This window comes from Mus caroli, chromosome 1 (assembly GCF_900094665.2).
Source record: "Mus caroli chromosome 1, CAROLI_EIJ_v1.1, whole genome shotgun sequence".
NCBI classification, from domain to species: Eukaryota; Metazoa; Chordata; class Mammalia; order Rodentia; family Muridae; genus Mus; species Mus caroli.
The window spans coordinates 80,735,225-80,759,987 of record NC_034570.1 but is presented as its reverse complement, the minus strand read 5'-3'; the positions used below and the strand labels follow the sequence as shown (position 1 = coordinate 80,759,987).

Genomic DNA, 24,763 nt, shown 5'->3' with positions numbered 1-24,763 from the left:
AGGGTTTCTCTGTGTAGTCCTGGCTGTCCTGGAACTCACTCTGTAGACCAGGCTGGCCTCGAACTCAGAAATTCGCCTGCCTCTGCCTCCCAAGTGCTAAGATTAAAGGCATGTGCCACTATTCCCGGCGGCAGTCTTTTCTCTAAGAAGCACCTGTTGATGCCCTAATGGAGCCTAGCAATTGATCACAGGCTTTAGAAAGCGCAAATGGCTTCCCTGGGGCAGTGCACACCGCCTCCACCCAGCAAGAGCTGCAGGAGCCACTGTGTGGCCATAAACACACAGTGCATCTATACATATAGATCCCAGGTCAGCCCTGTGAGTTCCTGAATGCTACTGCATTCTCTCTGTGACCAGTGGAGTTTTCCACTACCTCTGGGAGTCTTGAGGCCCTTTATTAAGCATGTACAGGAAGATAAAACTTCCTGTTCTCTGTGTGTCCTGCAAGGGTTGTGAATATCTTGATATACAGTGGCTAGAAATGTGCTGTTACTTAATCAAGCTTGTGTTTCTTCTGTGAAGGTGATTGACAGATTAAATGGGCAAGCTCCAGAAGGCGGTGAGTATCGATAACCCTGTATACAAGTCCTGGGAGCCAGTAAGTGTTGCTTTGTTAGCAAGGGAGGGTAGCGACAGGGCCCACTTGTCTCCACTACAGCAGTGTACCCACAAGCGTTCCTCACTGTTTATGCTTTATCTAGATTGCTAAGCAGTATTTTTAAAAACATAAATTATCATAAATTGCCCCAGTATGTCCTCCTAGGTCCTTGGAAGATGGGGAGCCATGTCTCTCGCAGTGGTGTTAACGTTTAGTGAGTCGGAGGATTTGCCCTTAAGGATGGTGATGTGACACCAGCTCCTATGGAAAGGAACACCCTATCCCCACTCCCCAACACACACACACACACACACACACACACACACCTTTGTAGCCAGTGTCTGTCTTCTCTCCCTTCTACAGGGCTCCCAGGCTGTGCTCTTCCTGTCTCCCAGCTCCTTCCATTCAGTCCTTTGCCATCAGATTCTAGAAAGGTGCTCCCCCTTGCTGGCTTGGGTTTGCCGCTGCCTGGAGAGTCCTCCCAGGGTTTATCCTGGTTGCAGAGTCCATCCTTAGGATTTTACTCTGCAGCACTTGTCTAATCCAAGCACTTTCAAGACAAAGGCAGGTAGAGCTCTGTGAGTTTGAGGCCAGCTAGGTCTACATAGTAAGTTCTGAGCCAGCTAAAGCTACATAGTGAGTCTGTGTCACAAAAGGGGAGGGGGGAAGACATTTTTCCCCCCTAGTAAAACCAGAGAGAAGGTGGTGATGGCTGCTTGCAAGGTTTCCTCATTCTCTGGTATTAATCCAGATCCTATCTCCACAAACACTTAGATGCAAAGCCTCCCCTGCTGTTTAAAGCTACTCAGAATGGTTTCTTTATGGGCCGCTTTGGAGGTGGGGCCATGAGTACCCTGGGGTGTTTCAGTGAACGGTGAGTTAAGGGCCCAGTCCCTAAACCTGCCTAGCCATAGTTCACTGCCCAGGCTTCTAGGCTCCTGGCAATCATGGGCACAAAGGGATCATTCTTTTAAGTTATGTGCATGAGGAGGTTTCAGATTTCCCCGGAACTGGAGTTACAGTGGTCGTGAGCCACCCATTATGCGTGCTGTGACCTGGTCCTCATGAAGGGTAGGGTCTTGGTTAAGGTTTCCATTGCTAGGAAGAGACACCATGACCTAGGCAGCTCGTAGGACAACATTTTATTAGGGCTAGCTCACAAGAAGAGGTTTGGTCCATTATCATCATGGCAGGAAGCATGGCAGCATCCAGGTAGGGATAGCACTAGAGGAGCTAAGAGTTCTAAATCTTTATCCAAAGAAAACCAGGAGTAGATTGTCTCTTACACACTGAATGGAGCTTCAAAGCCCACCCGGACAGTGACACACTTCCTCCATCAAGGCCACACCTTCTAATAGTGCCACTCCCTGGGCCAAGCATATTCAAACCACCACAGGCAGCAAGCACTTTTAACCCCTAAACCATCTTCCCGACTCCAGAGGAACATTTTTGAGCCAACAGGGATCTTCACCGTAGGTAGCCATATCTCCAGAGAACCAGAAGTGTGAGCCGCCCACAGCCACAGGAACCGGGTACTCCTGAAAGTCAGGCTGGGGCTGAAAGAGACTAGACAGCGAGAAAAGGACGAGGCCAAGACAGGTTCTGATCAAAGCCCCAAAGTTTACTAAGAGTCTGTGCTTATAAAGAGGGGAGGCCCATCTCTAGCCAACCCATTCTTGGTGCCTGTCGCCAGCCTGTAGGCAATTTCCCGGATGATGTCTCTGGAATATCTCAAGGGCCTCACAGCAGGTAGCAGTGTCTTGGAGAAAAGCAGCAGCAGGTGACAGAACCATAGAGCCATCTAAGTGGGAAGGCTCCACCCCATTCTCAGTGGCAGCAAGGTCAAAGCCAGCCTACTCAAGGCTGGGGGAGGCTACAAGAAGTGCCTGTGAGATTGAAGTTTTCTCTGCTTCTAGATTCAGAGAGCAGTGGTGCAGATACAAGCTTAGAGGAGAACTGGCCATCTTGCAGCTCAGCGATGGGAGAAGCCTCTGGTGATCCTGGGCAGCATCAGGTACAGCCACAGCCGCCAGAGATCATGTCTTCCTCGGTGTCCCCTAACGGCTCTGCTGCCATAACTCCAGTCACCCATTCAGATGCTGAGGTCCTCCTCAGGCTAGTGTCCCTCTCTGGTGGCTGAGCAGGAGGGTATTCGCTGTATGCCACCCTCCTTGACTGGCCACTAGATGTTGTGGGTGGGATTCCCAGCCAGCTTTCCCCTCAGATAGTGACATGAGGAAGTGTTTCCAAATCGGCATTTCAAAATCTGTGTGCTCAAAAGGTCACTAACCTAGAGGTTGTGTACTCCTGTGTCTCCTTCCCTGAGTGTCCCCAGGGCTGGAGTCACCTACCTTCTTGTGCCATTTGATTCTCACCTCCCTGGCTGGTTGGTTCTCACAGAGCTCACTCATTAGAGCACTTTCCCAGCCCTGTGATGTTGGAGGTTAGAACCCTCCCAATATCAGGAGAGAGTGGGAGAGCCAGAGTTCCTAGAGCCCCTGAGCATGAACACTCATTCCTGTCTCCTCAGCCAAGGTATTCAAATAGTCTCCAGCCTCAGCTGTCACAGACATCTCCAGGCTATGTGGTCTCTGAATCCTGGGTAAATGCTCTATCAGATGCTGGGTCTGTGGAAGTTCAGAGAGGCCATACCACAGCAAATGTGGAGAAGTGACTTTAAGTATTCACACATTTATGAGATTTCAGATTGCTCCAGTATTCACAAGGCTGGGGTACCTACATTCCAACGGAATATTCTGACTTCTCTTTCTTATCAGCCTGCAGTGCCCGGAAACACCTTGGAAACTGATTTAAGAAGGAAGTACTTGACCCAGGTGGATATATTGCTTCAAGATGAAGAGTATTTTAAGGTAATCTCTGTGTGTGTGTGTGTGTGTGTGTGTGTGTGTGTGTGTGTGTGTGTGCTGACTTGACTAGACATTAACAACAGATTGGGGTGCAGTCGTCAGGATTCGGTGTGCCGTTGTCAGAACCTGAGAAGGGTGACTATCTCCCGATTTCCATATGCTGTCAGACCTTTGCTCTTCTTCAGTGAACACCCCAGAGGCCTAGACAGCATCAGGGGAACTCCGGAGATGAGAGTCACGCTGGAGGTGACTTGTCCACTGTCCTGGGGTAGCTCAGATCCAGTGGGGGCCATGGACCCCGAGAGCAGCAACAGTTCTTAGCTGCACAGTTGAGGAATTAGCAGCCCCCACCTCCTCTTTGATCCCCTGCCTGCTGCTCCTGGTGTGAGGTGAGTGAAAGGTAGGCACAAAGAAGGCTGTAGGGGTAGCCTCTCTCCCAGCACAGGCTCGCTCTGCTATATTGCAGCGCTTTCTCAGCTTCTTCCTTCTAAAGCCCAGGACCACCTGCCATGGGTGCCGCCCACAGTAGGCTGGGCCATTCTTGGTCAGTTAGTAATCTAGACAGCCCTTCACAGACATGCCGACAAAGCACCTGATAAAGACTGTTACTCAACTGAGACTCTTCAGGTGACTCTTGGGCTTTGTCAAGTTGACATCTAATGCTAATTAGTACAGCTGGAGTTGGAGGTCCCCTTGAAGATGTCACCGCTAGTTGCCCAGGTTCTGTCAGCATCTTTCATAAAACAAAGCACATCCTAATATCCTCATGCCGCATGTCTGAGAAGTGTCAGATAACAAGTGCTTGTCCCATCGTGGTGGCTGCAAGTTCCCATGAAGTCGTTATTCTTCCTATGCTGGCGGCCAGCAGAAGCCTGTGTTTGGAGATCCCTTCATTGTCCTCGGAGTATATTTTCCTTTACCTAGAGTAGCAAGTAGTATACTTTTGGCTGTTATGTGATCAAAGGAAAAGGTTGGAATTAGGCCCAAGTTTGTCTGGCCTCTGCCCACGATTTCTATGGCCTTTGGCCATTCTGAGTAATCCAAGTGGTAGATGAGAGCCACCGATGGCCAGGTCAGGAGTAGCTGTCACAAAAGTCTCTCTGTGTTTATGGGCAGAGTGCTCAGATGCTTTGGGCCACCGGTTCCTTCCGTGGCTTGAAGACTAACTAGCCACCGTCACGTTATGGTACACACTTGTTTTGAAGTGGAAATAACTGACATTATCCAAGGACAGTATGTTTTTAGAGAGCCCAGATCCGTAAATGCAAGGTCTTAACATCTAAAACTTTCTGATCACTGGCTCTGATTTCAGAACACAGAGAAGAGAGGTGGAAAAGACACAGTCATGACTTGGGTTCCTTCCGTGACCTCATCTGTCACACCAGCCTCTGGTGAGTATGAGGGAGTAATTTGTTTTTCCTCTTTGGAGACTTGAGGTCCTTGGCACCACCTATGGAGGGTGTTTCACATGGGTGTGTGTCTCGGCGACAAACTGTCAGCGACAAGTGTGTGCTCTAGAAACTGTAGCCCAGACTATCCTGCAGGTTTCCTGGATGAGCTAGTTTTCTCTCTGGAGTCCTGATACCACTTGCTGGATAGGTCTTTGCCCTCACAAAGTTTGAACGTTTTGAACATCTAGCAGCAGCAGTCATCTGTCTGCCTTGTGCATCACAGGTAGCATTCTTCCTTGCTTTCTCACTGACTCCCCCTGGCACACATGTATGTGCACAGGCGGTGTTGATTTGGGTCATATATAGAGCCAAGTACATGCCCCTAAATGTTTCACATGTACTTCCCAAGGACTGGGTGCTTCTCAGTGATTATGACAAGTTTAGAATGTGCCAAAAATCTCTCATTGGCATGATTCAATTTTGCCAACTGACCCATGATGTCCTATGTAGCCACTTTTGTATTAGACCTGCTTGGGCAGCACCCACTGCGTTGAGCAGCTGCTTTAGTGGTCATCACTGGGGTAGCCTGTCTCAAGTGCTCCATTTGGGGTTGTTCCTGTTTCTGTAGGTTGGATTTTGCTTTTTGAGATCTATGAAGTACTCATGTAATGCAGAAGTCATAGCTGCGTGGGTACTGCCTTCCTGGCCATCCCTCTAGAGGTCAGGAGTTTGGGGTTATTTACAGTTTGTTTTTTTTGCCATGTATGAGTGTGAGGTGTGTGTGTGTGTGTGTGTCTGTGTCTGTGTCTGTATGTGTATTCAGGTTCCACAGACTACAGAGGCCAGATGCCCCTGGAGCTGCAGTTAAAGGCATTTGTCTGTTGCCTGGTATGGTTCTGTGAACCGAACTCGGATGCTCTGGAAGAGCAGCAAGTGCTCTTAAGCCCTGAGACATATCTTCTGTCCCCTTTGTTGGCTTTTCTTATTAAAATGTTTGAGATAGTAGAATTTTTCTTTTTAATTAATTTTTTTGAGGTTTTCATCTCTGTGTGTATTGTATTGGCTTTTAAGCGGACAGCCATCTCGAAACAGTGTAAGGAGAGAAGACTCCTTTTGCAAAGCTGGAGTGGAAGATTAGAAGTCCAGTTTTTACTGCTGAAATAAAGTCTGCTCCTTAGCCCTTCTGGGGTTTTATTTATTTATTTAAACTGTCATGGTTTGTGATGCCCTCTTGAGCTCCCTGCCTGGTGGGTAAGTATGGGTGGATTGAGTGGTGGTTTCTTTTGACTTTGTCTATTTCTCTCCTAGGATGCCAGGATGCTATCTCCCCAAAGAGCTCTGGTGGACCTGAAGTATCTGCTTTGTCCTCCAGAGGCCAGGGTCCCTCATACCCTTGCCCAGCTGACATGGCCATTGTGGCTAGAAGTGATGGCCTCTCCTTACTTGGGACTAGCAGCAACAGTGGAAGCAGCCAGTCCCTTGAGGTTGATGACCTTCGCAATGTGACAATCAGCGATTTGTATGAAGGCATGATGCATTCCATGAGTAGGCTGCTGCGTTCAAAGCCGTCCTGCATCATCTCCACCAAGACCCACATCAACCAGAGCTGGAAGCTCCGGAGGAGGCCCTCACATAAGCAGGGGCTGCACAAGAACAGGACACACTGCCCCCGGAGCAAGCCCTCCCAGAGGTGTGCCAGGAAGGTGCCCGAGCCCTGCTCAGAGCCCGGGAAAGAAGCCAGAATATTAAGAGACTACGAGAACTTACTGCACGTTGCTCCCCGCAAGACAGGCTTAGAACTGAAAAGTGTTTCTCTTGAAGGAAGCAAACGCCAAGTCCATGAATTCAGTCCAGCTTGGAAGGAGCTCCAGATGATGCCCCAGAAGGACTTGGACTTAAACCATGAGCGAGAAAATAGGGTGATGTCATTACAGTGGCTAATTTCACCCGTCAAAATGGTTCCCAGACCAAGGGTGTTTCCAAGTCAAGTAGAGAAGCGGTATAGAGAGATTAAAATCAAATTTGACAAACTTCATCAGGAATATTGCCTGTCTTCTGGGAAACAGCCTCGCCTGACTGGCCCCACAGAGTCTCGGGCTGTTGATGTGTACAGAAGTGGCTCTAAGAGCCCAGGCAGCCATCAGGGTGTAGAAACCCGCAGGCCCAGTTCACCTTTCAGCAGAGAAAAGACAGAAAGGCCAGGTGAAGCTTTGGAAGACCTGAGGGGAAATGGAAAGTCTGTCAAAACAAAGAGCTGTCTTCTAAGGAGCTGTCCCTCTCCAGAGGGCAGCCTGTCACGGAGCCCCGGTCATTCTCAGCAGAGCTCTGGCCTTCAAGAGCACAATTCTGAACCTCCTGGTAAGGCAGTGTGGCCCAGTACAGCTATTTCAGCACTGTGCATAGGCTCTCCACGCTGTAGGAAGGATAACTATGATGAGCTTAAAAAAGAATTCAACAGACTTTATCACAAGTATTGTCTGTCACCGCAGCGGGCGAAGGTGACTTCGTGTGGCAGAGCATCGCCAATGAAAGCCGCTGCAGCTCTTCCCCATCAAGCAGAGCACTTGAAAAGACTAAATCCAAACTCCCCACAACAGAGCTCCCAGAAACTGTCAATCTCTCCTGGCTGTCACATAAGAGTCCTACAGGATTCAGCTGCAGTTGGGGTTCACAGGTCTGCACAGACTGCTAGTACACTTGTGAGAGAGCCTTGGCGGCCAACAAAGAGGCGCAAGTTGTCATACCCGGTAGCTTGTGCTCACCAGGCCAAGTCTCATGATACCTCAGGAGCATCAGGCTGGCCCTGAGTGTCCTAAGTGCTGATTGGGTGTTCATGTGTTGGACATGATGCTTGTGTGTAGTCAGCAGCAGCTTTGAGGGAGAAGACCTCGGCAGAGACTTTTGTTTCTCCTTTTGTTATGTCCCCACAGTGGGCATCACACAGGTACCTCGGGGTTTACACTGGGCAGTCAGGATGAAAAAGTGAGTTTTTGATACGAAGATTTTAAAGTTTAAAAATTTTGTCTTGCCCTTTGCCTCTAGTTCTGTTTTTAGAAGGGGTCTCTGTCCTAGTCACCTTGCATTGCTGTGGCTGCCTGCTTGACCTGTCTGCCCTTCATGCTTCAGGGCAGCTGGTATCGTGGAAAGTGCCTGGTGTGGTTTTGTGAATAAAGATATATGGTTAGTGTTACCAATGTCGGTCTGCCCTGTGGACCTGTTTGTCTTCTCTGACTCTGGCATGCCGTCTAGAGTATGCTCCACATTTTATGTTTTATTGAAACATCACTTGCTCGTGACACCTATACAGTTGAGCCCCCAGACACAGTGATCCTTGAAAGTAAATAAGACTGTTCCATTTTTTAAAGAGACAGCCAGCTGAAACTGCCTGAGCTTCACCCACAAGAAGAAATCCCAAGGTCTTGATGCTTTTAGAAGAAATATTTAAAACAATTCTGAATTCTTTCCAAATGTCCTTGCAGCCATGCAGCACCCACGAGGCCTCTGATGCTACTTGAGGTGGTGTCTAGTTGCCAATAGCTAGTATTCCTGAACAATTTCAGTTACCCCGTGGGTGGTAACAGAACTAAAGTGACCAACTATCTAGGGACAGTTGTTAGTACACTGCCTCTTGTGTTTTTCAGTGTAAGACTGAAGAGCAGGCTTTTCTCCTGTCCTTCCCTTACAATGGTTCCTGAGTTCCCACCCCCCCCCCCTCCATTTGCAGTACTTGTGAGTCAGCTGTAACAGTTGACCATTGTCTGTGGCCACCAGCCAAGCTGTGACAGCAAACTGCTAATAAATCGCTGTAAGGGGAGAAGGCTGAGATGAGGGTGCAGGTTTGGCCTGTTCTGTTGAGGTTTCTTTCTGGCTATAGACAAACACCTCCCGGAGGTAGAGAGAGATCCTGTGACAACAAAGTTCATGGCTGGATACGCTGACTCACTCAGGATGCTAGCGTTAGAGAAGCTAAAACAAGAGGGTCACTACTTTAAGGGATTAGCCTGTGCTACAGAGTAAGAGCCTGTCTCAAAAAAAAAAAAAAAAAAATACCATTTTTATTGTGAGGGCTCCATGTAGCCTTCCTGGCCTACACACATACACACACACACACACAGTGTTGAGCCCAGGCAACACTGCACTGGGTTCAGGGCTTCATCTGAATTTGAAGAACTCATGTTGGTATAGCAATAAATCTGAGAGCCTAGCAACTTGCAGGATGCCTATTTTGGCAGTGCATGAACCTCTGGGGTAGGCATGGCCTCTGTAGCGAGACCGACCCTTCTTTGGGCCTGACCCTTCCTGAGAACACAGGGGTCCGGAATCCCCTAGTGGAGGAGGCTGAGCTGGCCTGGGCAAGGGTGGAAGTCGAATATCTGAGCTCTGCTAAAGAGCCGCTAACTGATAACTTCTCTGCTTTTAACTCAATATTGGCTACTCTGCAGGTTTGCTTCACAGTTGACAGGAGCTTGCCCCAAGGGGGCACTTCTTATAGTGGAAGTGTGTCCCCAGGTAGTAGCACTGGTAGATGGGTGCACCTGTGGGCTTCGGTTGATTTCCCAGAGTGATTACAAAAGCCCAGGCCTGACTTCACCCAATTTTCTAGTTTACTGTTTGACTGCTTGGGTTTTTTTGCTGGTGGTGGTAGTGAGTGAGTGGGTTTGTTTCTTTGCAAGTGGTGCCTGCTCTGCCCCCACGTATTCTCATATCTGACACCAGGCCCTCACCAGATCTCTCGTCTACCACAAGAGTTGGCCTTGGGTTTCTAAAACTAAGTTAAACCATTATATAGATTAGGAGTGTCCAGCCTCGAGTATTTTGTGATAGTGATAGGAAACCGGTGTGACTGCTCTCACATCTGGGGTAGTCTGTTCCATTGTTGTGCATGTCTGGAGGGGCCCACATGGGTTGTGGACATGTGTATGTGCACAACACTGCCACACTCTTAGATGGATACAGGATAACTTGCCGAATGGCCTTTACAAATGGCTACCCAGTAGAGCTTTATAAGAGACGCTTCTCACCCATCGGTGCTCTCTGCTGGCAGTGACAAACATGGTGTGTCTTCCTTCACCTGTGCTGATTTTGTTTCTCTGTTTTTGAAGCGCTAAGGATAAGCCCAAGCTTCGTGCTTGCTTGTTGAGCGCTGACAGCCCCACACCCCAATCTGCTTTCATTTGAGGTTGGGCATACTGCCCTGACTATCCTGACTTCACCGGGGTTCTCACTGTTTATTCACCTCTGTTAGAATTGGGTTTCCTCTTGAGTCCACACCACCCCATCTCATGTTACACAGATCACAAATAACCTCCCCTCTGTGATTTGTTAGTTTTCTGGTGTTATGCAGGGTTACACTTTACAGTGGTTAGAGAGCTTAGACCTTTTACACTTTCTGAATTCTATTCCTTTTTAAAAGAAAAGTCCCATCAGAGATAGGCCCCTGCCCTCGGTTCTACTGGTCACCCTTTGGCCTCTAAGTGTTCTGCCCAGGTGGAAGGGGAGCCCTGGGCACAGATGTGTGTGCATATGTTATGTGGCACATCCTGGGCTAGTGTACAGGCACAGCCAGAGTCGTCGGTACCAGCACTTCACTATTTACTCCATTGGTGCCTCAGCAAGCGAATTGCTTCAGACAGGGTGAGCATCTCTCCTGTGGAGGTGCTGTCTTGAGCATTTTTTCCTGCCCTGGCCTCAGTACCAACCCAAGGATGAGAAAGTTGTCCTTGCTCTCTTCTCTTCCCCTTCCCGATTTCTAGACATGGGACTAATTACCCTTTTGGTTCCCCCACCAAACTGTTCTGGGCAGGCCCCACTAGACTCCTGATCCAGTGGCCCAAACACTGATAATCTCGGATCTCTGAGAAAGGGGAGGGTAGGCTTTGTGTGAGTACCATCTCCCAGGTGAAGGTCTTCATGATGTCTAGGCATGCATCTGCCTTTTTGCTTTAGGAACAAGGTCCCTGGGGACAGGCTGGGCAGTAGTTTGATCTCCCCTTGCCTGGCACCGTACCCCACTGTGAGTACACATCAGGACACATGGGAAGCACTGCTTGTCCACCCCCACAAAGGCTCAGCTGAGGAAGAGGCCTACAGGGCTGAAGCTGCCCTTTGCCCCGTGGTTGGCTCTGGGATGTGATGTCCACACAGCCAGGAGCCTGCACTGGGGAGAGCAGTGGAGATATATTTCAGGAGGGTTGGATACTCATTCTTTTACAACAGTTTTTCTACAAATGAAAAGTGATTTGCCTTGCTGTGGCAGGTGTGACACTGATGAAGCAGTTCACTCGCATCAGGGCCACTTAGGGCAGTCCTCTGGGTGACGCCAAGAGCCAGTGCTGATTGCAGCTGTCCAGGACTTTGAGGGTCTCCAAGGCTGCCCTTCTGACCCCAGCGTCTGAGTCTAGCTGCAGGTCCTGGAGAGCTGAGAGGGGACAAAAAGCACAGGTCTTTCAGCCAGGACCGCATGCACTCAGCCCACTGCAGACTGAGGCAGGCCGACTCATTTTTCCACACCCTCCACAGACCTGTCAGGCAGCCTGACACCACCGACAGAGACAGCAGAAACATCTGAGAATGGTGCCCACCAAATGCTCTTCCTGGAAACCTCTCCCTACATTCAAATGTTCTCTCTAGGTCCAGCTACTCCTCCCCCCATTAGCCCACAGCCAAGGGTCACCAAGCCCCTAGTGAGCCATCCATTTCTACCACTGAGTCCGCGATACTTAACAGTTTCGAAGTCCCACAAGGTCCATCTTCTTCAGATAATGGGCAGACAGCTGCTTCATGATAATTCCTGAAATGATAGATGTACAGTCAGTCATGCCTTAACTCCACTGAGGGGTTGCCAGGCCCACAGGGCTGGCTGCCTCCCTGCAAGAGAGGCAGGCACACATTGACCTACGAAGACATCAGTCAAGTGTCTCATCTGGCTGAAGTTGGCAGTGTGCAAGATCAGGCGAGCATGAAACGAGACTGGCAGACCTGGTGTTACAAGCTATATCAGGGCTCGCCCTCCTCCCACCTCAGCTGCTTTGACTCCTCATCCAAACCCAGGATTAACTACGTGGCTTCAAGATCCCCCCTGAACCTGGACACGTGTCTCACCTGCCAAGTTGCAGGCGGCAATTCTGATCCTTGACAGATTGTTTTTCATGAAGACTGTTGTTTCCAACAGGAAGCCACAGAGAACAGCAGGCTTTTTCTGGGCCTGCAAAAAAAAAAAACAAAAAACAAAAAAAAACAAAAAAAAACAAGTGCCACCTGGCTGTGGAGGAATCATATGGCTGTGGGGAATGAGATGGGGACAGGCTGCTCCCAAAGAGCATTCCTTCCTGTCAGGGACCTTCCTGGACTTTGAAGATTGTAACCAACCAACCAACGAACCAACAATGCAAAAATACCACATAACAATTTTTCCCCTCGATCATATCTTGAAATGGCCATAATCTGGTTAGTTGGGGCTAAATAAATTCTTTAGTCAAAATTAACTTTTGTCTCTTTACTCTCTGATAGTGGAGTTAGAGAAGTTAACATAGGTGCCCCTGCATTGTCCTGTTAGATATTTTCATGGTAAAAGGTAGAAATAGGGTCATAAACCAACCTTGCCCCCCCCCACTTGGCCAGCTCACCAGGACGGAGCACATATTTGTCTGAAAAACTGTCATCTGTTCATTGATGCTGTTGTTACTGTGACCAAAAGAACTCTCCAGGGACTTCCAGCCCCAGAAATGCAAACACTGAAACATGGTGGCCACACATGCCTGCAGGGACGCAAAAGACAGCAGGAGAGATGTCAACAAGCAGAGCACTGGGTGGAATCTCCCCTGAGGGGAGAGAGAGCAGCCCCAGAAAGGGCTCCACAGCAAAGAAGAGTCAGGCTGACGGTGCCTGGGAGCTCGCTCATGCATCCGTAGTGAGCCCCTGGGGGAGCAGGTGCCCCTCACATGTCCCTACAGCCAACACCTTTGCTTTTATGGCAACTGGAGATGCCATAAAACAGCATCAGTTGGGATGGACAGGCTTCCTACTCTACCTTCGTCCACCCTATTCCTCCCACTCTTGGGATCTGGGACCTTACAGAGATGTGACAGACCAAGGCGAGCCCTCTCAACAGCCCTAGCAGCTAGCCACAGGAAGCCGTGAGAAGGGGCTTAAGGCCAATTTTAAATGGAACCTAGTCCAAGTACCTCAAAGTGGCCTGTAAAGTACTAGAAGGAAAAGGAGATAAGCAGACACTAGCTGTAGACAGCAACTAGAGCAAAGGGGAGCCATAGCATGTGTCTTCACAGAGAAGCCTTTTATAAGCCCTCTTTAGGAGTCCCTGGGATGGTCCCTGTCCCAGTCTGCAGAAGGAATGGGGAGGGTGGAGAGTAGAAGAGCTAGTAGCTCACTGAGCCAGCAGATGCAAGGTTCCCCTTTTCCTTTTGGCACTGTGGTCCCAGATCATAGGACATGGGAGGGGGGGGGCGGGTGGCGTGTTACCTGGGCTACGCTGGGGCAGGGGTCCTGGCAGTGCAGCAGGAGGGAGATCCAGCCTCTCTTCACCTCCCCTTTGAAGAAATGCTTCTTGGAAATCCCAACCACCTTTGCAAGCTTCCCAAAGAGAACGAAGGCCTTCAACCGTAGCAGCTTGCTTTCCTGACATCAAGAGGCACAAGTGGGCTGCCATCAGGAAGCCCAGCAAAACCCCAGCCATTCCCCATGGACAATCCCAATTCCTAGGTTTCCACCGAGCTTTCTGGATCCTTCCATCAGGGCAGCCCCTCCTTCCTAGAGACTCGTGTAACACTCAAGAGACTGGGCATCATGACTCTAGCTCGGGGGGAGGGGGTCGACCCCAAAGGCAGGCATAAGGGTTTATGTGGAATTTGAACACACTCCATTGCCTGCCCGGCACCAGTCTCCAGAGGTGCTGCCAAAAGAATGCGGTGAGCCCCAATGAATCACTGGAACGCCTCCCCTGTCACAGGATGGAATTCACTTGAGTACGCAGATTGTGAGGTGCTGATTCTCCAGCTCTTAGCATAAGGTGTGGTTGTTGCAAGGTCCCAAGATCAGTCAAGGAACATTATTACCACTCCATATAGGACCAGCTCGTTCTGCCCTGGGACACATCATTTCTTCGGGCTTTGAGCAAATGGAGTGCTATGGCTTCAATGTGCCCCAACCTAGATTTTATGTGTTGGGAATTTAGTTCGCCAAATCGTATATACATGGCATTTTGGGGGTGGGACTCTTGGAGTTCATTAGCATTAGATGTGGTGCTGAGGTCATTCTCACAGTGACCTTTGTGACTTTCAAATAAGGATCCAAGGCTAGCTTATACAACACAGCAGAAGGTCCTCTCAGATAAAACAGACCCCAGAACCGTAAGCTACTTAGATCGCTATGCTTCATAAGTCATCTGATCTCAGGTATTTTCTTAAAGCAACAGAGCACACAGGTATGGGGTGGGCGGGGTGGGGTGGGGTGGAGGACTCACAGTTATGGGGGGTGGGGAGGCTCTTGTCTGGACTCACGTTGTCGAAGAAAGCCCTGCACTGCTTAGAGATGGCTTCAAAAGAAGATCCTATATCGCCCTCTCGGAGCTCAGCCAGGACCTTGGTGAGGGCCTCCATGCCTTCCGCCATGGCACTGCTGCTCACCTGCCCCTGCAGGGAGCCTAGGCACTTCTCCAACAGGAGTTTTCGATACTGCTTCACCTAGAGGAATCCAGGTCACTCAGCAGTGCCCCAAGCTTCCCTGAGGCATGTGCCCACACAGCCCTCAGTTCAGAGACCTTAGACCAAGGCCGGTTTGGTACCTTCCGGGGAGCACCGAGAGCCATGTTGCCCAAGGCACGCAGAGAGAGCACCTGCAGGGTCTCATCTTTGTCCTGCCCTGCACCCTTCTCCAGCATCAGCACCACAGGCCTCAGCAGCTTCTCCTGGTGCAGAACTGGGTCGCTCATGAACTAGAAAAGAGTGTTGCAGTTACCCAGGATGTCAACCCTCACGTGAAAAATGAAGGTGTGGCAAAGGAGGGAGTATCTACACAAAGCAAGATCTGTCCCCTAAACTCAGGCCCTCAAAGAATAGATGCCTGCTGTGGAGATGTGGCACCCTAGGAAGCCCATGGACAATTACCCACTGCCCACTGGCACCCCTCCATCACCCCCCTGGGCTGGATGCCTCACTTCTACACAGATGGCCGTGCTGCTGATGCAGCAGCTCAGGATCTCGGAGCCCATGCCCGTGAGCACCAGCTCTGCCAGCCTCTGCATGTAGTTCTCCATGTTCTGCATGCACAGCCTGAGGGGAAAGGAAGGTAGCACAGGGAGGGCGATCGGGACTGCTTTTTGTCCTCTACTCTAGAGCCCAAAGTCAGCTTGAAGGGGGGCCAAGTCAGACTTCTTAGCATCTCTGCACCTTTCCCTATTCCCCAGGTAGTTGATGATAGGGGGAAGGGTGTCAGTTAAATGCTCAGGGCTGTGGTGACGAGACCGGGATGCTCAGGGACCTACTGTGTCCCTCTCTCTGGCCTCTCATTCTCTGGCCCCACTGACACTCCAGAGTCCAGGACATCCATCAGTGTCCCCAGAGATGAGATATCTGGCTCTGCCATGCACAGGGATAATCCTCTGCAGAGCCCTTGAAGTCCTGTCAGACCTGGCCCCACCTGGCCATCAGGCTCACTCCCTCAAGGAAGGTGCCTCCATTCTCCAGCAGGGACCACACAGACTGCTCTTCCAGGGCCTGCTCCAGGGGCTCTCTGTTGATCCTCTTGACCAAAAGCTGCATGGATTTGATAGTGATCCTGGAGAGAGGCAAACACAGGTGAGGCTGCTGAGGAAGACTCAAGGGGAATGGTCACAGGAGACAGGGGTCTCCACACTCTGAAACCTATACCATGCCAAACACGCATGGAGAAAGGTTGTAAGTAAGATCACTTCTGCCCACTCCCGGGAGGACCTGCGGAGTCTGATGGCTTCTAAGGAAAAGCTAGAGGTCAGCTCTAGCCCAAGTTGGCTACCTTGCACGGAGTCCCTCCCTCCTGCCCACTTGCCCTTGAGCACCTCTGCAGGGTCATTTCCTGGGGCAGTGGCCCTGTGTGGACCAGTCTCCAGGTTTTCAGGACAGGGGAGGCAGCTTCTGGCCCATGGCTGCTGCCAAGCTGCAGCAGGAAGGTATACAGCAGGTCAGGAAACAGGTCTGGAAATTTGTCATCCTGGTCCATCTTTTCCATGAGGAGCTGGATGGTACACAGCGTCTGCAGGGAGAAGGGCTGGTGGATTCTACCCTGACTCCCCCGGGAGGCCTAGCACCTGCCTCTGCCACTCACCATCAGAGGGTCTACAGCGGCCAGGCGCCAGATGTCAGCCTTGGAGGTGGCATTTATCTTGGCAGTGAACCTCGACTGCAGCCGGCCCAGCAAGCCATGGAGCATGGTCCGTGCGAAGGGGACATTCTCAGCCACGGCCAGCCATACCTCTGTCAGATGGCTAGCCAAGGAAAGATAAGAATTGTAGGTTTTCTGGCAGCCTGCTCTGGTGGGATAGCACCCCTCGTGATACCCCCTGGGAACCCCTAAGCAAAGAGTTGGATTCTAGAAGGTCACCAGAGTCAGTTATGGTTATAGAATCAGGGCAGGTCCCTCACTTTCTTTAGGGTGCCAACAAGAAAGCCACAGCCTCCTGACTTCATCAGGCCTCCCATTTCATGACTTCCTAGGGACAGCCAATGATATTAACAAGAGTCTAAAGAAGCATTGAGCATCTTGGAGTTTATTTATTATTTGTTTGTTTGTTTGTTTGTTTTTGGTCAGCTACTCCTCTCAAAATGTCTCCCCTGGGGACTTGGGGACAACTGTCAGAGGAGACAGAGGTATAGCGAATGGAGGAACAAAGACACACATGGGGGTACCAGCTAACTGCTCAGAGCTGATATTCTGGGAAGGTATTTCTTTTCTTTCACCATATACCACAGAAAAGGAGACTAAGGCTCCAGAGGACAAGGGGCCTGACATATCACCTCTGAAAATGGACTTCTTGAGATAGGCATCATGGTGCAAGTCTAAAATCCCTCATTCGGGAGATCAAGGCGGGGGGGATCAGGAGTTCAAGGCTAGCTTCAGCTGCACTAGGAGTCTGAGGCCAGCCTGGACTACAAGTCTCAGATCAAAACCAACAACAACGACAAAACCCAACAAAAAATAACCTGAAATTAGAAAGCAAATAGCCTCACTGGCCGGCCATGAAGTGAAACCCAGGGCCCTACTGGGAAAGAAAAGGTCAGTAGACTGAAACTTAGTGTGCTGGGTACAGACGGTACAGAGACCTGGGAATCTGGGAAAGTCTAAAGAGCTAAAGCAAGCAATTCTATAAATAGACGGGGAAACAAGGAAACTGTGTATTCGAAACCAAGGAGCCAGTGCAGAAGTTCAGGTCAGAAAATCTATTGTGGGGAGAGATATAACGAGATGATGTGGGTAGGAAGCTGATGCGGAGGTGGGTCCACACTGATCCTTAACACCAAGTACAAAAGTGTCTGGAACAAAGGCTTATAGCTCCAGTCTGGATTCTACCAATACTACGTGCCCCTGGCAAGACTTTGGACTCTGAATCCAGCCGGGTGTCACCTCAGTGGCAGTCTGGTGTGACCCTGATGACAGGAACAGCTAAACGCTTCCAGGCTTCTGATCTGTGGAAGCTGTGCTAAATGCTGCATTCTTCAAAAGTTTCTGCATCGCTGTGTCTCAGCAGCAAGCCAAGACTGGGAGGAAGTAACAGCTAGCATGTGGCATTGCCACCAAGAAAGCCATTGAGCCCTGCATATCTGGTGATATAGTTATGGTATGCATTGTATATGGCCCTGCCCACCCAGTTCTGATCCTCCAACCGCCGCCTTCAGGAGGTCGCCAAGTATGAACAGCCCTTCCCCTTGCACCCTGCAGTCCTCGCTTAGGAAAGGCCACACCTCAGTGGTACCACGCCTGGGCTTCACACACGTCAGCCCCTTTGGCTGTGGATCTGAGGCCTCTCAGGAAATGCTCCATTCTCTACTCAAGTCGGCCTCACCTCACCTCACCTCACTGATCAACACAGGCTCAACTCCTCTGGCCTCTTTCTGGGCCTTGCCCAAGTGAATTTTGGTATCTTCCCAAGCTTACTTCCTGTTTTTGCCATGACCCTGTTTATACCCTGGTACTGGCAGTATTTTTAAAGGTACGGTGGGAAAGAAGGGAGTTGGTGCTGGAGAGAGAGAGAGCTCAGCACTCACGAGCGTGTACTGCTTTTGCAGAAGACCCGAGTTCAGTAGGCAGCAGCCACATCAGGCAGGTCACAGTTACCTACATGTAACCCCTGCTCCAGAGAATCTGACACTCTCTTCTGGCCTCTACGGGTACAGACATACCCACGGAAATAAACAATGAAAAAGTAAGCTAGAAAGAGGGGAAATGTAGACACGCCACTTGCCCCTTTGGGACATACTCTAAAGGGCACAGAGACAGGCTGAAATATCTCAGAGGCTCAGAGGCACAGGCCTGAGGAGCCAGGCCTGTTTTTATCCATGCCTCCGTTCCCTGCAGGGAAGGGCCACCATGAGAGAATGCCCCTGACTTTTTTGGATGTTGTCCTAGAAGGGACACTAGGGCATGGAATGAGCTATGAGATACAGATTCAAGCTCAGCCTGATGAAATGATTAGCCTGGGATCTGGGTCAGTGTTTGACAGGAGCAGAGGGATCCTACATGGGACACAGGCACAGAGTCTTGCCTGGTCTCTGGTGCTTAGGCTCTTCCTAGCCTTGTCCACCTCCCATGGCTCTCACCTTTCCATGGGCAGTGGCTGTCTCAGAAGTGACGTGAGGACGGTCTCCTGGTGGTAGTGTGCCAGCAGGAGGATGCCTTCAATGAGATGTCGCCTCACCTCTGGGTGGTCCACCACTGGCAGGTGAACCAAGATGGCACCCAGTATCTCGGCCACCTGAGGAGGGGACAAGACATTTTCCTGGGGGGCAGTGTGGGACATTTGGGATTGGTGTTGGTTATTTTAAATTGTCAACTCAACCTAGAATCAACTGGAGAGTCTTAATAATGAGTTATCTAGGTAAAGTTGGCATGTGGGCAGGTCTGGGGATGGAGCATTGCTTTAATTGTTGATTGATGTAGAGAAGACACAGTCCACTATGGGCAGCAGCATTTCCTAGGCTCTGTGCTCTGAACTATGGAAGAGCAAAGGAAGCAGAAAGCAAGCAAGGATGCATGAGCCACTTTCTGCTCTTGATTTTGTTTGTTTGTTTTTTCGAGACAGGGTTTCTCTGTATAGCCCTGGCTGTCCTGGAACTCAACTTTGTAGACCAGGCTGGCCTCGAACTCAGAAACCCACCTGCCTTTGCCTCCCGAGTGCTGGGATGAAAGGCGTGCGCCACCACGCTGCTCTTAACTGTGGATATAATTTCACTAGCTGCTTAGTGTCCCTCAGTGATGAGCTATAACCTATTTGACCATTGACTTTGCTAAATTGTGTTTGGTCAGTGTACTTTATGACAGAGACAGAAATAAAGGTATTTCTGGGCCCCTGAAGAATACTCCTCCCTTGGGAAACATGGTGTGTAGGTTTGACACCCCACTCCCAAAAGCCCTCTCTGGAAGCCCTATGGGTCTTTTCCTCCTACATGTTCAGTGTGTCTTCACTGTGCTTCACTGAAAAGAGCCTGGCACCAGTGGTCCCTCATCTACTCACTGACTAGTTACATCTCAACAGCTTTCTCATTCTAGAACTCTGTTTTATCCCCTTTAGCACTCCTGGTTTGGGTGGAAGTGGTCAGTCTCCGTGTGTGCTACACAGGTCAGTCCCAGTACCAATCCGAGCATCCCCTGCTGAGCTTGGTTACCTTGTCCTCCAGCTCCTTAACCCGCATCTGGAGGAAGATGCCTATCCAGGTGACAGCAGCCCTGTCATGCTGCAGGTCCATGGCCCCAATGTTCTCACAGAGCTTCTGGATGAGAGAGACAACTTCATCGCAGTTAAACTCTGGGCAAACCACCTAGGATCAGAGCAAGACAGAATTCCAGGCTTTCTCCACTCTTCTGTCCCAAGTTTCCAACTTAGAACCACCTGGAAAGAGAATCTTAACAAGGAATTACCTAGGTCAGGTTGTTAATCTAGGAAGGGAAGACCCAGCCCACCATGGGCAGCAACATTCCATAGGCTGTGCCCTGAACAATGGAAAAGTGCCCCCACTTTCCCAAGGTTTTCATTGTGTACCGAGCCACTCCCACTCCTTATCACTGCCCCCTACTCTGCCTGAATCTTATACAAGACATTCCCTTCACAGCACTGTCTTGTAGACACTCTGTGACCTCAACCTGCAGCTATACAAACTCCCGTGGGCACCAGGAAGACTACCTCTGCCCCCTAGGCAGAGATGACTTTAAGTCCCACTTCTTTAAAGGTCAAAGCCCATTTCATGGTTCTGGGTACTTGTATTTATCAGGATGCCACTAGCAGCTCAGGAACTAATGCCAGTGTAGTGGTTTGAATAAGATCGGCCTCTATAGGCTCCTATATTTGAATTCTTAGTCACCAGGGAGTGGAACTCTTTAATAGAATCAGATGGTTTAGGAGGTGTGCCCTTGCTGAAGGAAGTATGCCACTGAACTTTAAAGTTCCAGAAACCCAAGCCAGGTCCAGTCTCTTTCTCTGCCTGTGGATCAGGATTTAGCTCTCAGTTCCCTCTCCAGCACCACCCTGCCTGCTGCCATGCTTCCTGCCATAGTGATAATGAACTAAGCCTCTAAAACAAGTTCCTAATTAAATGTTTTCTTTTATAAGAGTTGTCTTAGTTATGGTGTCTCTTCACAGCAATAGAGCAGTGACTAAGACAGCCACTGTGCAGGGTCTGATTGGACCTTTCCCACAGCCCTTTCCACACTCACTAGGGTCTTGAAGGAGTCAGCTAGGGAATGTTAGGTATCAACTCTTTATGTCCCGGCTACTACAAGCCATTCCAATACAGATGCATCAGGTATACCAAAGGCTGCTGAGAATTGATCTCCTGGGTGATAATTATTGGCTATACAGCCGGCATAGGAGAGTGGGTCCCCTCTAGCACAGCCCAGTGTCACCTTGGCGACTCTGGAGGAAGCACTGGAAATCTTGTTCATATCGGTGTCCTGGAGGTCCTCCTTACATTTCTGCAGCTCCTGCTCCTTGGAAGTTCCCCATAAAGAGCACGTCTGGCTCACTGTTGGGAACACAGTCAGAGATGATCAGCAGGAGGGAGTGCCTGGGCTGCCCTCCAGCATATGCACACCCCTTCCCTTCTAGCCTCCATTCACTGTTCCTTCAACACAACAGCCTTTGCATACACCACTTCCACACACTGTTCATGAATCTACTGTTCCTCCGTCTTTGTTCTATCGAGTTCTGTGGCTCCCTTGGTATCTGCAAACTGGATAAGTCCAGGACTGTGCCTTCAGTGGGTCTGTCTCATCCTGTGAGCCCCCTTTTCTGGAAGTTTCTGTGACCTTCTTGGGGAGCTCTCTCCCCTCTGTTATAAGTTAGCCACGTGCTTGTCTTCTTGCCTGCCTGCACATGGGCCATACTTCGCCTGGGGCCTGCACCAGTACCCTAGGACTAGCTGTCACCCCAACATGTCCCTCATGCCCTGCCTCTTCTGTACCATGAAGATCTAGCAGACTGGACAGGACGTTAATCGAGGCCAAGCGGGTTCTTCTGTGGGCATCACAGGTACATGGAGCAATGAGTCCAACCAGTATTCCAAACTGCCCCAGCTTCAGCGGGATCTGAGAGACAAGAGATGTTAGGGCTCAGCTCTCCACACTTAGATACACAGCTAGGGCTGCCCAGGGACAGGGCAACTACAGTGTGCAAGCCCTGGCCACTCTGTGCCTTCTATTCATGCTCACATCTCCTCAGCCACAGAGCTTGGTTCTTAGAGATCAGTCAACCAGTATTAGAGAAATCCTAGTTCAGGATTCACCCCCAGTTAGCTCTGTTCTGCACTACTCTGGACTTCCAGGCATTTGCCGTATCCCTACAACTGAACTTCAGGTTCCAACATGAAACATACTTAGCAGATTAGTCACCTGGGCAGGCACTTCAGAAGTCCCTCAGGTTCCTTGTCTGTACAGTTGAGTTGACCCCCTCCTCTTTCAGAGAGTGTTATCAAACGTGGATGGTGGACTCTAGGTGACCGATCATGTGCGCTATCTGACCGTAAGCATTCTTTAGCATCCAGCTAGACTCTTTATCATGCCAAGCCTTCCTCCCCACCTCCATTCAGATGTTTTTGTGGCTTACCACACACTACCCCTAGACCTGAAGCTACCCTTACTCACTAGTCCTAGCAAACCACTATCCACTATTCTGTCCACAGCCATTTCTAAGACTAAGACAGCCAGAGCTCAGAGCCCACACAGGTAGAAGAGACCTCATGTCATGGGTGCTGATTGATCAATACAATACCACTTTGTTTTTTAACTTCCTGGTGCAGGTGATACTTGTTAAGCTTGCTTCATGACTGTTGTGACTTATTTCAGTATTCTAGGGAAATGGTATCTTTCCTGTGTGGTAGTCTGCATTGGGTAACTACTGCATGAGCCTCAGACACCATGCAGCCTGGATCCATGCCAAGCTACGACCCCATCCTCTGCTCCCTCACCCACCCCAAAGCCCAGGCTTGCACATCGCTGCTGCCCCTTCCCAAGGGACTCCTGGAGTGGGTCTTGATCTGAGAGGTGCTCCATCCTCTGAAGAGGATGAGGAGGTTTTCTACAGATACAGCATAGAGTGGCAGGCCGTGGGTCCCTGGACTCACACAGACACCAATACTTTGAACGTAGATCTGCATGAGATGGAGATGGAGGGCCATGGCTTTCTCCCGTTCCCATTCTTTCTCTGACAAGATCCATTTCTCCAGGAGCTGTGTGTGGAGCCCAGAACACAGAAGCAGGGTTAGCATCCTGGCCACAGCCAGCTCCACCCCAGCCAGATTTCACCTCGTAGTCCCTCCCACTCAGAATCCAGCTGTCAATACTTCTGGCATGATTCTAAACACCTTCTTCCCTAACCCTGCCAAGAAGGGAATCAGGGTTGGGGTCACTGGGATGTCTCCAATATCCTCATGAGAATAGTACTTGAAAGATGAGCTTGTATCCCAAACCTTAGCTCAGGTGTTGCTTGACAGGACATTCTAATGTCAAAGGTGTGTTCAGTGCAATGAACACACACACACACATGTACACACACGGCTATATGTTAAAGCAGTGCCAGCCTGTGATGCAGCTGAGAGGTGATGGAATCTTTAGGCAATGGGCTTAGTAAAGGGGAATGAAGTCACGGTGACATGCCCTTACAGGGGATATTGGGTCCTGTTCTCCCTCTCTGTCACCTTTCAGCCATGAGGTGAACAGTCTTCATCTACCTTGCCCTTCTGCCATGACATCTTGTCTTACCACAAGCCCAACACAGTGAAACTAGGCAGCCATAGAGTAACAACATCTCTGAAAGCACAAGCCACGCTAAGCCATGCCTCGAAGTGCAGCTCTCAGGTCACGATCCAGGAAGGGTGTGGCCACCTTTGGCTCTGGACCCCTCTGCCAGGTAACTCACATGCACAGTGTCCTGCAGCCCCTTGGGGTCCAGCTGTCTCTGCAGGAGGCCCTCCATCAGCTGCTTTAGGGAACTCATGGCATTTGCATACAGGGTCTGAGAGGAAAGAGAGAGAGAGAGAGAGAGAGAGAGAGAGAGAGAGAGAGAGAGAGAGAGAGAGAATATTGTGCAGCCATGAAAGGCACACATAGCCTCTTACCAATACTCTGCAGGTGTCTCTGGATCAGGAGATGAGAGACACTAAAGTGGGCTATTGGGAATGTATTGTTGCTCGCAGAAGGAAGACAAAATGGTTCTTGAATCTTCTGCACATGTTCTCATCCCTCATACCCTGGGACCTTTGAAATCATTTGCTGAAGCTGGGCCCTCTATCAGACTGGGTCCCTGACAACTCACAGGATGCATTTTCATGCATACAGACCCCCCACTGACCACTGGGCTCGCTGCGAATGAGAAATAAACTTGAATCTAGTGTAGTCTCTGAGGTTCCAAGGTTTACCTGTTACAGCGGCTAGCATTAGCTCATGTTTACTAATAGAGCTGCTCCAAACTGCTGCCTTGTAGGTAGCTTGGGAAAGTGGAGCCTGCCTATGCCAACGTCAACTTCCAGGTTCTGACCCAGAGAATAAGGAGGCTTCCCTGGGGAAGGAATCCTACCTTAACAGACTCATTGTCTTCCCCTGGGGGTTGGAGGGAGATAACGGTGTGTATGCTGATATCCATCAACTCTGTGCTTTCCTCTGGAGAGTAGAAAGGCTTCAGCGTGCTGAGGAAACACATTAGCAGCAGTAGTAGTCACTGGGAGCCAAGCTCATTCTGCACATGGCCTATTCTGGCCCAGGGAGGTGTGTTCCAGAATGAGGGGAGGGCACAGTGCCTTGGCTGGGGACTCAGGCATGTGCCCCTGATTAGGAGCCTTGTTCCGCCTGACCACTATCCTACAATACTATGTTTGTGGTGGAAGCCGGATTTGAGGGTACAAGAGTCAGTTTTTCATTTTCCGTTGCCTGCTCTGAGCAGACTCTTATATCTTATGCAAAGCCTGGAGGAAAAATCCTAGCTGCTACTTAAAATCACCTGGACATCTTTTTAATGACCCCACCCTGCCCCCAGGGACCATGCCCAGGCTCTAGGGATTCTTTTTCATGAGTCTGGGGCAAGATCAGTTCTGTCATCAACTCCTGGGAGCGTCTATTGTGCTCCAGAGCTGAACGGAGACATCCTGCCCTCAGAAGCTCTGCCTGCCTGCCTGCCTGCCTGCCTGCCTGCCTGCCTGCCTGCCTGTCTGCCTGTT

At 50.1% G+C, this 24,763-nt stretch overlaps 2 protein-coding genes across 6 annotated transcripts in view; one reads left to right on the top strand and one right to left on the bottom strand.

Annotated features, from left to right (window-relative positions):
* Hjurp (Holliday junction recognition protein) overlaps window positions 1-8,046 on the top strand; it is a 12,709-nt gene extending 4,663 nt beyond the window's left edge. Inside the window, exons 4-8 of the mRNA XM_021171170.1 lie at window positions 523-559; window positions 2,515-2,612; window positions 3,376-3,468; window positions 4,778-4,856; window positions 6,165-8,046. Of these exons, the coding sequence (XP_021026829.1) occupies window positions 523-559; window positions 2,515-2,612; window positions 3,376-3,468; window positions 4,778-4,856; window positions 6,165-7,663 (1,806 nt within the window). The 3' untranslated portion in view covers window positions 7,664-8,046. The remainder of the gene's footprint in view (window positions 1-522; window positions 560-2,514; window positions 2,613-3,375; window positions 3,469-4,777; window positions 4,857-6,164) is intronic.
* A 2,647-nt stretch (window positions 8,047-10,693) lies between these two features.
* Window positions 10,694-24,763, bottom strand: part of Mroh2a (maestro heat like repeat family member 2A) — a 33,276-nt gene continuing 19,206 nt past the window's right edge. For 3 of the 5 annotated variants that reach the window (XM_021169096.2, XM_021169090.2, XM_021169111.2), the window contains exons 25-42: window positions 24,127-24,235; window positions 23,470-23,565; window positions 22,676-22,780; window positions 21,518-21,641; window positions 20,961-21,079; window positions 19,727-19,879; window positions 18,662-18,816; window positions 16,173-16,332; window positions 15,907-16,115; window positions 15,510-15,647; window positions 15,028-15,142; window positions 14,656-14,805; window positions 14,372-14,554; window positions 13,335-13,490; window positions 12,482-12,613; window positions 11,958-12,060; window positions 11,581-11,646; window positions 10,694-11,274 (exon numbers count right to left, since the gene is read on the bottom strand). In XM_021169096.2, coding sequence (XP_021024755.1) covers window positions 11,153-11,274; window positions 11,581-11,646; window positions 11,958-12,060; window positions 12,482-12,613; window positions 13,335-13,490; window positions 14,372-14,554; window positions 14,656-14,805; window positions 15,028-15,142; window positions 15,510-15,647; window positions 15,907-16,115; window positions 16,173-16,332; window positions 18,662-18,816; window positions 19,727-19,879; window positions 20,961-21,079; window positions 21,518-21,641; window positions 22,676-22,780; window positions 23,470-23,565; window positions 24,127-24,235 — 2,395 coding nt within the window. In that variant the 3' untranslated portion in view covers window positions 10,694-11,152. The remainder of the gene's footprint in view (window positions 11,275-11,580; window positions 11,647-11,957; window positions 12,061-12,481; window positions 12,614-13,334; window positions 13,491-14,371; window positions 14,555-14,655; window positions 14,806-15,027; window positions 15,143-15,509; window positions 15,648-15,906; window positions 16,116-16,172; window positions 16,333-18,661; window positions 18,817-19,726; window positions 19,880-20,960; window positions 21,080-21,517; window positions 21,642-22,675; window positions 22,781-23,469; window positions 23,566-24,126; window positions 24,236-24,763) is intronic. The other 2 variants (XM_021169104.2, XM_021169116.2) reach the window with 2 other exon arrangements.